Genomic DNA, 14,893 nt, shown 5'->3' with positions numbered 1-14,893 from the left:
AGCATGGTTTCACGTGTTTAAGAATTACATAAAATATAAGAACAGGTGGCACAGCGGTTAGGAATCCGCCTGCCAGTGCAGGGGACACGGGTTTGAGCCCTGGTCCGGGAAGATCTTACATGCCGCAGAGCAACTAAGCCCGTGCGCCACAACTACTGAGCCTGCGCTCTAGAGCCCACGAGCCACAACTACTGAGCCCACGTGCCACAACTACTGAAGCCCATGCACCTAGAGCCCATGCTCCGCAACAAGAGAAGCCACCACAGTGAGAAGCCTGCACACCATAACGAAGAGTAGCCCCAGCTCGCCACAACTAGAGAAAGCCCACGCGCAGCAACGAAGACCCAATGCAGCCAAAAATTAATTAATTTAAAAAATATAAAAACAACTAGTTATTTTAATATGTAATCCTAAAATTTTTAAAGGACGATTTTATGGAAATTTTTATAGGACACCTCTTCCACTTTTACGATTTAAGAAGCTACTACTGAAAAATTAATTAACACTATTTATACTGATGACAGATAATAGAACACATCAATTTAATCATAGCAAGCAATCTCTACAATTATTTTTTACTAAATACCTAAAGAGAAATATATACTCACAGAAATGATTTTTTAATCTGAAAACCTGTTAAATAAGCACTATCCAGAATATTTTAATAAAAGAATACATGAGAAGTTGGAAAGAAGTGACTATGAGTGTTAAACACTCAAATATAATTAGATTGACAGCCAAAAAGCAAATGAGAGCAGTCAGTCACGTGAGTGCTTACCCAGGAACAACGGCTTGCTCTGATAAAACCGTTGCCAATTCCAAATATCATAATAGGGGTATTTATGAATTGCCCATTATCATATCAAAAAAAACTTTGTTCAGATTTCTTAACAATTTCCTTGCTGAAACCATACAAAACATGGTAATAACACTCCCTCTCCCAGCATCTTCTCAATTTACCATACTATTGTAGAAGCGCCCTGTAATTTATTCCATTACAGACAGCATTAAAAACACAATTCTACATAAGAATCTTTAAAACAGTCTTTAGAAAGCAAACCATGCCAGATGCTTTAAAAATTCAGAAGAACTTCTGCTGCCTGTTTTCAGTTATGCATGGTTGAACCTCAAATTCTTTTCTACCACCAGAAAATAACAATACCAAGGTAAAAGGTAAAGAGAGGCCAAATGAATGATTTAAGCCTACTCAACACAATTATTGGGAGTATTCTCCTATAGATAAAAAATTTTGAGTCACGTCAATTATTTTCTGTTAAAAGAAGTGGTAGTTACTACTGAACTACCATTTGTTCCATTCCAGGGGACTCTTGGAAAGAGGGCTGTGGGGAAGTCAAATTAGAGTCCTCCACGATGTTGGAAGGTGTCTTTATGTTAGTTTGTTGAGACCTCCAACTAATTCGAGTGTGAACATTTCTATAACATGGTCACAGACCTATATATAACTAAGTGGCTTGAATTAGAGGTCCATAGGAGGTGGGGTGTCACAATGGAAAGAAGACAGGTTTGGGATTCAGTCAGATCTGGGATTAAATCCTGTCTCAGCCTCTTGCTACTGTGTGATCTTGGGCAAGTTACTTTGTCTTTTTGAGACAGTTTCCCCAGATATAAAATAATACACACCTATTAGGGTAGTTGTAAAGCTAAGAAATAATGTACTTAAGGCACTTAGCACAGGGCCTGGAACATCGGTTCTCAATAAACACCATTATGAATAATAAGATCCACATACAACATCCTGTGTCTTTAAGCTATAACTCTGACTGTAACTTCACTGATTTAAGGGTCTTAAAAGGGTTAAAGTTAAAATAATGTAATTACAATAGTTTCTTTTATTACCATCAAGTTCACAAAAGTGATCCTGTGAATCATCATATCTTGCCCAGTCAATGAAAGCTTCTCTGCTTTGATTACTATGGGAAGGAGGAACAAAAAAGAAAAAGGATTAAATCTGGAGTTGAAAACTTTAACACTGTATTCTAGTGTACTAAAAATAGATAATCTGAGATCACGTCTTTATTAATTAGATGGTGTTACAAATTCAGTTAGCAGTCACATGAAGGAATGATTAAAACAAGTTATACGAAAGACATATTTATTTCTGTGAGTAATTTATATTTCTTAACTATATTAAAACTATTTTAGCCCTAGTTCAATGATAACTACTTTGACCAGAAAACTAATTTACAAATATATATAAGACGTAGTTAAACACGAAATTCAGGCTGGTCTTTTTAATTGACTTAGAAATTGTAGTTAACTATGTATTATTTTTTCCTAAAGTAGGAATTAAATTTACTTTCATAATTCTTTTAATTTAAATTGCTTCTCTACTTATACAACCCAAAATACTAAAAAATGCATTTCTAGGATCTTCCATCCAATGTGCTATTCCCTAGTAACACCAATGTCACTTTCATCACAGTATATCATTCATTTTACACATTATGTCACATTTAACAAAATCTATGTTCAAGATTTCTTTTTTTTAATAAATACATTTATTTATTTATTTTTGGCTGCATTGGGTCTTCATTGCTGTGCATGGGCTTTCTCTAGTTGCGGCAAGCGGGGGCTACTCTTCGTTGTGGTGCATGGACTTCTCAATGCAGTGGCTTCTCTTGTTGCAGAGCACAGGCTCTAGGTGCGTGGGCTTCAGTAGTTGTGCCTTGCGGGCTCAGTAGTTGTGGCTCGCGAGCTCTAGAGCGCAGCCTCAGTAGTTGTGCGCACAGGCTTAGTTGCTCCGCAGCATGTGGGATCTTCCCGGACCAGAGCTCGAACCCGTGTCCCCTGCATTGGCAGGCAGATGCTTAACCACTGCACCACCAGGGAAGTCCTATGATCAAGATTTCTGACCTGGAGGACTGATAAAGGAACAACTACACTCATTCAAATAAACTTTGACCTATATTCACTTTAACCTATATTCAGACCTTCTCTGTCTTAAATACATGATGGTAGCATATATACCATCTTTATTCCCTAAAGGAAAAAAAATGAGGCAAAAAAAAAATGATGTACCAAGTATATATCAGGTATTCATAAATGTGGTACTGTCACAGCCAATAACTTATTTTGTATGCAGAAGCTGCTGCATAGCATAACGACTACAGGAAGTATATAAGGCTGGCCGCACTACAACTTTACCAATAAAAATTTCCAATTCAATTTACCATGGGACTTTTCTTCTCCTATGGGAATATATAACTAACTTCATAAAAGTTAATGGAAAATTTTATATCATAGGTGACTCAGTTGAAATATATGATGCCATAAAACAAGAATGCCTAAGCTCTAGTTAGAGCTAAAATGATAACTACAGTTATGTTTAATCAGATAAGTCTTCTGCTGAAAATAGTAAAGAACAAAGCAATTTTGATATAAATGCCTATTTTCTTATGAGCAATATGACTAACTTAGAGGAACTTTCAGCACACTTATTTGATGAAGTTTTCTGGATCGTTTCATCTAACCCTTGCCTAAAGCCATGGTAGCAGAAAAGATATGGAATGTTAATCTAATGCTAATAGAGCTGGCCCAGGTTGGTTTATAAACAAGTTATAAGGAACCTTAGAGGTCATCTAGTCCAGCTTTTCTAAAAGTCAGTATGAAGATGGATGCCACGGTACTTAAAGAAGAATCTCTTGGGCTTAACCTAGGGTTTTCTATCAAGACAGTGCCGTGAGTTAAAGTAGTCATCTTTGAAGTGGGAAACAGGGACAGGAAGGGATGGGATGGAGGGATCACACTGGGGCATGAGAAAACTTTGGGGAGTGCAGACATAACCATCTTGATTGTGCTGATTTTTGTGAACGTACACATGTCAAAACATCACATTGTACATTTTGAATAGGTGCAGTTTACTGTGTGTCAATTACACTTCCATAAAGCTGTTTAAAAATTACACTTCCGATTGTCGGAGAAGTTGTGGAATGAGGAACTCCTGTACACTACTACTAGCGGCAATGTATTTTGGTACAGTCATTTTGGAAAACCATTTGGCAGTTCTTAATTCCACTCCTAGGTATATTCTCCACAGAAATGCATACCACATGTACCAGCAAATATCCACCTAAATATTTTGTGAAATGGCCGAGACATCCAGCATAATATTATTCAACATAATGTTACATAAAATAAGCCATATACAAAAGAATACACACTATATTATTCCATGTATATAAATGGGCAAAACTAATCTTTACTAACATAACTCAAAATCATGATTAACTCTGGAAGGTGGTAATGGCTAGGAAAGTACATAATGTGATCTTCTGGGTAGCGAGTATACTGTTCTGGATGGTGGCTAATAGAGGGTTCACTTTGTAAAATTAAATTGGCCTTTATACTTAAGATTTGTATACTTTATTATGTGTGTGTTAAACTTAGAAGTTTAAAAAATTAATAACTTCAGTTTAACAACAAAAATCCATAAGCAAAGTTAAAAGACAAGCCCTAACAACCCATACAGGCAACAAAGAATTATTATCAGATTATATGAAGAATGCCTACAGAATAATTTTAAAATGCACCCCTTCTCCAATGGAGGAAAAGATAGCAAAGAATATTAACAGGCAATCTACCTCAAAATCTTATGATAACTTAAGGCCCAGTCCCTGCATCACTTCTGTATTTACATTCTCTCCTTGGTAATCTCACTCAGGTTTATGGTTTTTAAATATCACACATTCACTGAATGACTCCCACATTTTATCTATAGCCCAGACCCCTCCCCTGAAATTGAGACTTGTATATCCAACTGCCTGCTGGACATTTCACAGGCAGCTCAAACTTAACAAGTCCAAGGTTGAACTAAAATTTCCCATCAAACTTGCTCCTCCGGTAGGTGCCCCCAGTTCAATAAATGGCAGCTCCTTTTTTTTTACAACCAAATCTTGTAATCATTCTTAGCTCCTCTCTGTTTTCATACCCTACATCCAATCCTTCAGCAAATACTCTCAGCTCTACCTCCAAAATCTATCCAGAATCTGACCACCTCTCATCATTTCCACTGCCATCACCCCAGCCTAAACTAAACCACCATCATGTCTTACAAGGATTACTACAATAACCACATAAAGCAGGCTTCCACGACATAACACCTGGCTCCCCCACACACTCTCAAAATCCTCCAGTGACTTTTCATTCCACTCAGTTTTAAAAGCAATATTCATAATAAGTGTCTTCAAGATGTTACAAGATCTCCACCTCACCTTACTCCTGCCCCCTTCCATCCCTAGCATCTTTTGATTTTGTCTTCCATTCCTTTGTCCTTGTTCACTATACTCCAGCCACACTGGCCTTGTGCTTCCTCAAGCAGTCTAGGCAAGCTTTGGCCTCAGGGCCTTTTACTAACCATTATGCATGCCTGGAATACTGTTCCCCACCCGCTACATGCCCAGGCAGCCATATTATGACTCAGGCCTTCATGAGCGCTTTGCCTGTTATCACTCTGGCTTTCTTGGACCAACAATTTAAAACAGTGCAACCACCTTCACCCCTAGCCCTCTCTCTCACTCTTCCCTGCATCATTTTTCTGCCTGGCACTCATCATCATTTTATTACTTAGCACTAACTTTACTTGTTTCTTGCACATCTCTGCCTAGGATTAAGCTGCAGGAGCGCTGGAATTTCTTTCCCACTTACACTGCTATAATCCTAGAATAGCACCTGGCATATTGTAGGCATTCGTTTGTTGAATGAATAAGAAACCGGAATGCCCAATAAACAAGAGGAAACAATGCCCAAACTCACTAATAATCAACAAAATATAATTAAGGAAAAATGAGATACTATTTCACACTTATCAAACATTACCAATTTTTGGCAAGGATGTGGAGAAAAAAGCAAGTTCGCAGTGCTGGAGGCCATACATAGCCACACAAGTGTTTTAGAAAAGCCACCAGGCTATGTGAAGAACAGCTGCAAGAGGGCACGCTTAGGGTTCAGCAATTTTATTTCCAGTATATACAAAAAACGTTAGCAAGGATGCTCAAGGTGGCATAATTTGTAGAAGTAAAAAATTTGAAACAACCTAAATGGCCATCAGTAGGGGAACAGATAAGCAAAATATGGCATATTTATATGATGAAAACAATTTATCAGCTAAAAAAAAGAGATTTGTCTCATTCTAACATGGATATATCTAGAAAGCAAAATGTGCAGTGTAAAAAGAGTTGCAGAATGTTAATTATCACGTTATATCATTTACATAAAGGAAAAATAAAATCATATACACAAACTATATATATATATAAATTAAAAACAAGAACATGGACTTGGATACATACCAAATTCAGTTATCTCTAAAGAAAGAGGGAAGAAAACAGGATTGGGGAATAAACATAGGGGATTTCAAATTCATCTTTGGCATTTCTCTTTTCTCATAAACATGGTAGAAAATGTTAACATTTATTCATTTGGAGTAGAGGATATATGGGTGTTTATTATATTATCCTTTCTACTTTTATATATTAGAATTTTTCATCAATAAATAAGATACATAAAACTACTAACTTTATTGTCTTTAACAATTATAGTACATAATTACAAATCTTAACAGGGAAATTAAAAAGAATTTCTGTAATATTCCCTTCTCCACTCACAACTACAGATCTGCTCAGTCATTTTATACTGCATAATCTGAGACCACTTACAAATTACTCATGTTGGCCTTCAAAAGCAGGTTTGTACTTAGAGCAAATAAAGTCAACAGAAAAAAAAAATCTATGAAACATTAACAGTTACGTTAATAGAAACCTTTACCATTCAAAATGTAACATATAGATTGAATTACTATTTTAAAAAGACTAAGAGATTCAAGTTCCTTTTCCCATAATAATCAGGAAGAATGGACCCATAAACCCTGCTAAATGAGAAATCACCTAAATTTTTCCTTTTTAATAGTCATTATTGATGACTTAGAAATTAAGAACGAATAAGCTAAGAGGAAGCAAAGCTATCATGAAATTTAGGATAAAGAGTAACTTTTTCCTTTCAAAGATTAGTTGAAACTTTAATGTTTAATCAAAATCACAAGAAAAACCAAAGATTTCTATCATAAATAAATTAAACAAGGGAATATTTTCTTAATACTACTAAAATGAAATTTACCTTAATGTGCTGTTAATTGCTCCCAGTTTACTAGCTTGTTCACAATCTTCTAATTCTTTGGTATTGTTTGCCACTTTCAAGTACTGAAAAGAAATTCATAATATGTAAGTTTAGTATCAATTATTACCTTTGTCTTTATTTCAGGTTCCATTGGCAGAAGAGTCAGTTTGTCAATGATGATGTATACTAAATATAGATATATCCTATTATCAGAATCCCTAACACATGGAAGAAATGCAAATGAAAATGTGTCACAAATTTCCACCTAATAAATAAGCAAAGACATTAAAAATGTAGCAATTTGCATTGGTATGTTGGTGATGATGTGAACTGAGAAGACCCTCTTGGGAAAGTAATTTAACACTATTTATGTAGAGCTGTAAACATGAATAAACCCTTGAGCCAGCAGTCCCACTGCTGAATCCATATCCAGAGCAACATTTAAACACAAAAACCAAAACCACTTTAGAAAGTTATTTGGTACTCTCCTGTAATGTTGAGACAGGCATTCCCTTTGGCCCAGCAATCTTACTTCTAAATATAGACCTAGAGAAACTCTTACATATGTGCACAATTCGACGAAAGACAAAGATGCCAGTGCGTCATTGTTTGTGATAGCAAAAACCTGAAAACAATTGAAATGTCCATCAACAGAGGAATGGCTATTCACACAATTATACAAATATCTATACAACTGAATATTTTGCAGCTATTAAAATTAACAAAATCTACATATATTGTAGATCTGAAACAAAAATAAATAAAAGAGGGAGTGCAAACCAAAGACTGCAAAGGTAGAGAGCACAAGAAAATGGAGAGAGGATGCACAGGGAAGCAGAGAGAGAGGGTAGGATGATCTTTATTACATATGTATGATAGTGAAAAGCTAGAAACACACTGTTATTTAAAAACATATGAATGGCCAAGTAGATTATGACATACCCCATAAGAGGAAAAGGATAACCTTTTAATGCCATTGAAAAGTACTACGCTCAAAATATCTTGATAATTGTTTACTCTTATACAATATAATCCTGAATATGACTGAAATAGTTGAAAACAGCTGAAACAGAAGAGTAAAAATACACGCCTGACAAAATGCCTGTTGATTAGGTAAACTGACACTGACTACAGTACTTTATAGTTATTCTAGAAGTTCTAAAAACACAATTAAAGTATTTCAAAAGAAGCTATATAGTTTAATTGTAAAGAATACACTACACCTCACTGCTTGCTACAAAATTAAGGATTTGGGATTCTCATACAAATATGTGTCCATTCCTAACTAACCATATCATGGTTCTCTTCAGCAACTACAACAAGCAGTAAGGGGCAAGTTTCACTATGTAAAGCAGAAATATTTAATGAAGAAAAGTGACTCACCTTATTAGAACTCCCAGCTTTAATTCCAACTGGAATTTTACTCTTAAAAGAAGAACAAAAACAAAAATTTAGAAAATGATATTTTTATTTTTTGAGATTTCTTCATGAATTATTAATGCCACTGTTCTAATTCAAAGGCTATTTTATTTTAGTCCATGAGGAGAAAATATACATTTATTCAAATTCTGTTTTCATACTACCTCCTGAGGTGAAAGGTAAACAACCATCCCAATTTACAGACTTGTAAATCACAGTATAGAAAACTGAAACAAAGAGTGTCAAAATCAGCTCTAATAACTCTCAATGCAGTAATTAATAGGTTACATAATTTTTAGGTTTAAAAAAAAACCTAGCGAAATCACTTTTTCCATAAATTTTCTTTCCACAGAAACTTTTTAAAAATTAAAAATTATTTGAAATATATTATGCTTAATTTAAATTTCTACTCTAAGTTGACATCTGAAATTTACATACTTTTGAATTAATACTAGAAAGCAAGAGTAAGTTCTTTGCCAGACCTGTGATTGCCAAGGGGAAGCGGGGTAGGGGAGGGATGGACTGGGAATTTGGGATTAGCAGATGCAAACGATTATATGTAGGATGGATAAACAACAAGATCCTACTGTACAGCACAGGGAACTATATTCAATATCCTGTGAAAAAACAAAATGGGGGCTTCCCTGGTGGCGCAGTGGTTGAGAGTCCGCCTGCCGATGCAGGGGACACGGGTTTGTGCCCCGGTCCGGGAAGATCCCACATGCCGCGGAGCGGCTGGGCCCGTGAGCCATGGCCGCTGAGCCTGTGCATCCGGAGCCTGTGCTCCGCAACGGAAGAGGCCACAGCAGGGAGAGGCCCGCGTACCGCAAAAAAAAATAGAAAATAAAATAAAATAAACAAAATGGAAAAGAATATGAAAAAGTATATATACGTATAACTGAGTCACTTTGCTGTGCAGCAGAAATTAACAACATTGTAGATCAACCACACTTCAATAAGATTAAAAAAAAAAGTTTCCTTGGCTCATATGATTAACCTAGGGCTTACCAATCTAGGTAATCTAGGGTTTACCAATGTAAGAACTTCACGTAGGTCTTTCTTTTCTGTAAAACCAATAATTAGTTTCAGGCTTAAATAAATCTATCAATTATTACAGCTGGTTTATCAAACACAATCCTGAGCAAAAATCATATCTGAAAGAGGCAATCCCAGGTTGATCCTCTGATCAACCCAGGGAACTGATTTCCAACACTTGAATCTATGGGCTATCAAATTAATTGCAAATTACCCATTAAAACTTTTTCATGTTTCATAGATAAAGTTTAGTCAAATATTCAGAATAAATATTTTTCTGTCAGGCTGAAGAATGTAAACAATAATGATAAGAAATTTCCCCCCAATATCATATAGTTAAAACGTTACTTGCTGCCAATATTTTATCATCTCAGTGTTTTCTAGCACCACTAACAGAAGGCAGAAGAGAGAAAAGTATAAAACTCAAGTCAAATGTAACAGTTATAGTTATCAGACCCTGAACTTAAAATATGGAATACTTATTAAAATGCCCTCTCATTACTGTTGTCCTCTAACAAGTATAATATGCTAAAACCAAAGTACTAGCAGCTTTTTAAAAGGTTTGATGCTGAATGCAGTAACCTGACTTAAGCAAATCTTAATACAGGCTTTTGAGAAATATGGGGATAGGCACCACAGATGATCATAATGAATAACATAAAAATCACAAAAAAGAATTATTAAAAGTAACGATAGGGGACTTTCCTGGTGGTCCAATAGTTAAGAATCCGCCTTGCAATGCAGGGGATGCCGGTTCGATCCCTGGTTGGGGAACTAAGATCCCACATGCCAAAGGGCCACTAAGCCTGCGCACCACAGCTACGGAGCCTGCGCTCTAGAGCCCGCAAGCCACAGTTACTGAGCCTGCATGCCCCAACTAAGACCCGACGCAGCCAAGTAAATAAATATTTTTAAAAAAGTAATGATAAATGTAAAGTTAATAACTAAAATCAAACATGAAATAAACCTAGTTGTTGCCACTAACAATATGAAGCAATCTGCAAATTACAAAATTAAGTGAGCCTCACGATTGAATTAGACTTCAAATTATAGAATGTAAATTGTAACTCTGTATCATGACAAGTTTGGGTTCAATATGAAACGCCTACTGAATTTTCCCCAGAGAGAGAAATACAAATATCCTCACATTAGTTGAAAGAACCAACATAAAGGGATAGTTTTCATCTCTGGAAAGAAAGGAAAGAGAATGACACTGGGAAGGGAACAGACAGAAATTTTTAAATACTTATGTTAGATTTCTTATGTTGGGGATTTACATGCAAATAAACACCTTCATTTATTCTTATTAGAAATTTAAGACTACAGAGGATAATCCACTGTAGACAATAAATAACTGATTATTTTAACATAAAAACAACTTAGAGGGGCTTCCCTGGTGGTGCAGTAGTTGAGAGTCCACCTGCCGATGCAGGGGACACGGGTTCGTGCCCTGGTCTGGGAAGATCCCACAGGCCGCGGAGCGGCTGGGCCCGTGAGCCATGGCCGCCGAGCCTGCGCGTCCAGAGCCTGCGCTCCGCAACGGAAGAGGCCACAACAGTGAGAGGCCCGCGTACCGCAAAAAACAAAAAAAACAAAAAAAAACTTAGAAACACATATTGTGCAAAACCGAATAATTCTCACAACTGAGTGATAAAAAGGCATCTCAATTTAAAAATGGGCAAAGGATTTGAATAGACATTTTTCTGACAAATATATACAAATGGCCAATAAGCACCTGAAAAGATGCTTGATATCAGGGAAATGCAAATCAAAACCAAAATGAGATGCCATTTGTAAGCATGGCTAAAATAAAAGACAAGACAGTGTAAGTGTTGACAAGTATGTAGAGAAACTGGAACCATCATACATACATTGCTAGAGGCAATGTAAAATTGTACAGCACAATGGTAAGAGTTTGGCAGTTCCTCAAGAGTTAAAGTTACTATATGATCTAGCAATTTCACTCCAAAGTATACTTGAGAATTGAAAACATATGTCCACACAAATATTTGTGCCTGGATATTTATTCATTATTCATAGTAGCCAAAAAGTAGAAATAACCCAAATGTCCATCAACTGATGAATAAACAAGATGAGGTATATCCATACAATGGAATATTATTCAGCAATAGAATGAAGTACTGATACATGCTACAACATGGATGGAGCTTCAAGACAGTATGCGAAGCAAAAGAAGTCAGTCACAAATGACCATATATTGTATGATTTTATTCACATGAAGTGCCCATAATAGGCAAATTCGTAGAGACAGAGAGTGGATTAGTGGTTTCCAGCAGGAGGAGGGAGTAGGAAACAGGGTGACTGCTAATGGGCAGGGGTTTCTTTTTTGGGGTGATGAAAATGCATTACAACTAGATAGTGGTGATGGTTGCACAATTCTGTAATATACTAAAACTCACTGAATTGTGCACTTTAGAATGAGTGAATTTTATGGTATGTGAATTATGTCTCAATAAAGCTGTTATAAAAAAACATGATGGTAACGATATATATTGACATAAACATACAATAAATAAAGAAAAAGGTCTCACTTGCAGTAGAATGCCAACTAATAAATGTAGAAGAAATGGAATCAGAAAATCACTATTTGACAACTATCATATAATTAATTCAGGCAAGAATCATCAATGGATGCTAAAACTTATGATGGCAAAAATATGATAAAAAATGAGATATTTTCATAGTTCATAGTCTCAAAAAATTTTCCCACTTTACCATGAAGAAATATGGCAAACACCACCATAACCACATGATCAAGACGACATCACGTGCCTCCTGATATGGCAATGAGAAGGACACATCACTTCTATGGTGTACCTGCCCAAAGTGCATGACCTTAATCTAATAATTAAGAAAGACCAGGAAAACCCCAAATAAGGGGGATTCTACAAAATAACTGGTGTATTTTAAGGAAGGGAGGGAGGAAAAAAGGAAGGAAGGGCGGGAGGGAGTTCATTAAAGTCAAGACAACGAAAGACAAAGAAATACTGAGGGTCTCTTCCAGATTAAAAGAAGACTAAAGAGATGTGACATCCAAATGCAAGGCACGATTCTGGATCAGAAGGTTTGTTGCTGCTGCTGCTGCTCTGAAAACACCTTATTAAGTCAACTGGCAATGGGTGCTTAAGGTCTACAGAGTATAGACTTTGGTATTGCAGAAATGTTAACTTCCTGATTTTGCTAATTATGCTGTGGTTAATAACCTTGTTTCTAAAGAAATACACACTGGAGTATTTAGGGGTAAAAGATCATCATGTTGGTTACATACCTAAATGGTTCAAATAATAATAATATTAATATATACATAGAGAGGGAATAATAAAACAAACTTGATAAACATTAACATTTGGGGAATCTGGATAAAAAGTATATGGGAATCGTTTGTACTATTCTTGCAACTTTTCTGTATGTCTCAAATTATTTCAAACTAAAAAGTTAAAACATTTTATTCTTAAAGGAAAACGTAAATAATTTTTTTTTAAATTTTCCGTTTAGAAACAATATTGGTTCAGATGTTTTTTTCCTGTTTTTAAAGGCAAAAAACTAGACTTTACTGGTTAGGTGAGAAAAGCAAAAAGTAAAATGGAAATAACTAATTACTGTTGAAGAGGGATATAATTAATTATGCTAGATGTCAATAAACAAAGTCTAATGTAGTCTTCTAATGTAGTCTAATGTAGCTTTCCCTTACTAACAAGTACAGCCCTTTTCCCCCCACCCAACGTAACAAGACCAAGGGAAGATCTAACTCCAAGCCTTGAATTTCCCAAGTTTTTGCACTCTATTTCCCACTCTAAATTTGAAACTTAAGGTGCAGTAGCATTTTCTTTGCCCATGAAACAAGATGCAGATTCAGTGAAGCATGAAATAAGAGCCAACTGCAGATCCAGTCCTAGAACAGGACTCCATTTTAGAATCAGACTATGTTTCCACATCCAGTCACCAACACCACTGGATACAAGACTGTCTACAAACCCATTCTGGTGGCAAGTACAGAATAAATCTTCTGTAATCTGGTTAAAAAGAAGAGAGCTGAGACCATATGAACTTGATGACAAGTCCAAATGCTTTGACATTAGCCTAAAATGCACAGTTTGTGCTTATCTAAAAGTCTAAGAGAAAGCATTTCTTCTCTCAATTTTTAAAAAATTGATTTTACCTCTGGACAAGGCTCTACATGACAGTCTTTTATTGAACAATGGCCATCTTCTGCCCAGAAAGGACACGGTCGCTTCAGGTTGACCTTGAGAGAAAGAATGAATGAGCATTAGTCAGTGTGTGTCACAGTCCTGAACTGCTAAGTATCACTGTGCTGGGCTCCAGGGACCCAGTGGTGAAGGAAAAGCATCCTATCCTGAGGCATCTATATAGCTCAGAAGTTAAAATGACTGAAGTTTTTCAGACATCCCAGGTATAATACTTATTTTTTAAAATAAATGACTGCTATTAGTCCTCTGACACTTCAAAAAGGAATAAAGTCCAGGCACACTGCTCATCTGCAGAGCCTGGAAAGCATTTCGGGACACTCTAATGTCTCCTAGCCCCTTACCATCACCTCACTGACTGAGTTCTCCCAGGCACCCACTCACTTAACAAATGTGCCCTGAGCACCCACTATGCATCAGGCACTGTGTAGGCTCTAGGGGAAAAAGAGGCAGAAAAAGCACTTTTCCCCTGCAACTTAGAGTTTCCTGGAGGGAACAGGAATTATATATTTGCATGTTCATTTAATTACAAATTGTTCCAAGTGCTACAAAGGAAAATCCAGAGTTCTGTGATGGAAAATAACGGGGCTGGTGGATGCAGGTCTCTGAGGAGGTAGTGTTTTAGCTGGTGGAAGCGTGTATGCGGAAAGGTGACAAGGCGCTGACTTAGTTTAGCTGACTTTTAGTGGGGAAGGCGGAGGGTGACAGGGAATGAGGGTAGAGATAGACAAGATCATGCAGGACACTTTACCACGCTACAGACTCTGGATTTTCATATTCTAAACCTAACAGCAAGACAGTAATTCAATAGGACATCCGCATGCGTTGCCCAAGCCAAAAATCAAAGTTTTATTCTTCTTTCCTCCCTTTTTTATCCCCTGCAAACAATTCATTACTCGCTTCTCACCACCTCTTCTGTCACCACCTGCCCCTGCCCCGACTACTGCGAGTCTCCCTACTCCTACCACCATCTATTCTCTACACAGTAGCCATAATCATCTCTCTGAACCAACTAAGAGCATACCAATCCCTGCTCAAAACCATCCCGTGGCTTCCTCTCACCTTTAGAGTAAATCCACCGG

General features: G+C 36.6%; 1 protein-coding gene across 2 annotated transcripts in view; it reads right to left on the bottom strand.

Moving 5' to 3' along the window:
- Positions 1 to 14,893, bottom strand: part of ERO1B (endoplasmic reticulum oxidoreductase 1 beta) — a 62,500-nt gene that overhangs the window by 29,157 nt on the left and 18,450 nt on the right. For both annotated transcript variants that reach the window (XM_030839597.2, XM_030839598.2), the window contains exons 3-6: positions 13,766 to 13,849; positions 8,515 to 8,556; positions 7,132 to 7,214; positions 1,858 to 1,931 (exon numbers count right to left, since the gene is read on the bottom strand). In XM_030839597.2, the coding sequence (XP_030695457.2) occupies positions 1,858 to 1,931; positions 7,132 to 7,214; positions 8,515 to 8,556; positions 13,766 to 13,849 (283 nt within the window). The remainder of the gene's footprint in view (positions 1 to 1,857; positions 1,932 to 7,131; positions 7,215 to 8,514; positions 8,557 to 13,765; positions 13,850 to 14,893) is intronic.

Source organism: Globicephala melas, chromosome 16 (genome assembly GCF_963455315.2).
Source record: "Globicephala melas chromosome 16, mGloMel1.2, whole genome shotgun sequence".
Lineage (NCBI taxonomy): Eukaryota > Metazoa > Chordata > Mammalia > Artiodactyla > Delphinidae > Globicephala > Globicephala melas.
Note: the sequence above shows the minus strand (reverse complement) of the source record. Positions and strands in the feature narration are given on the sequence as shown.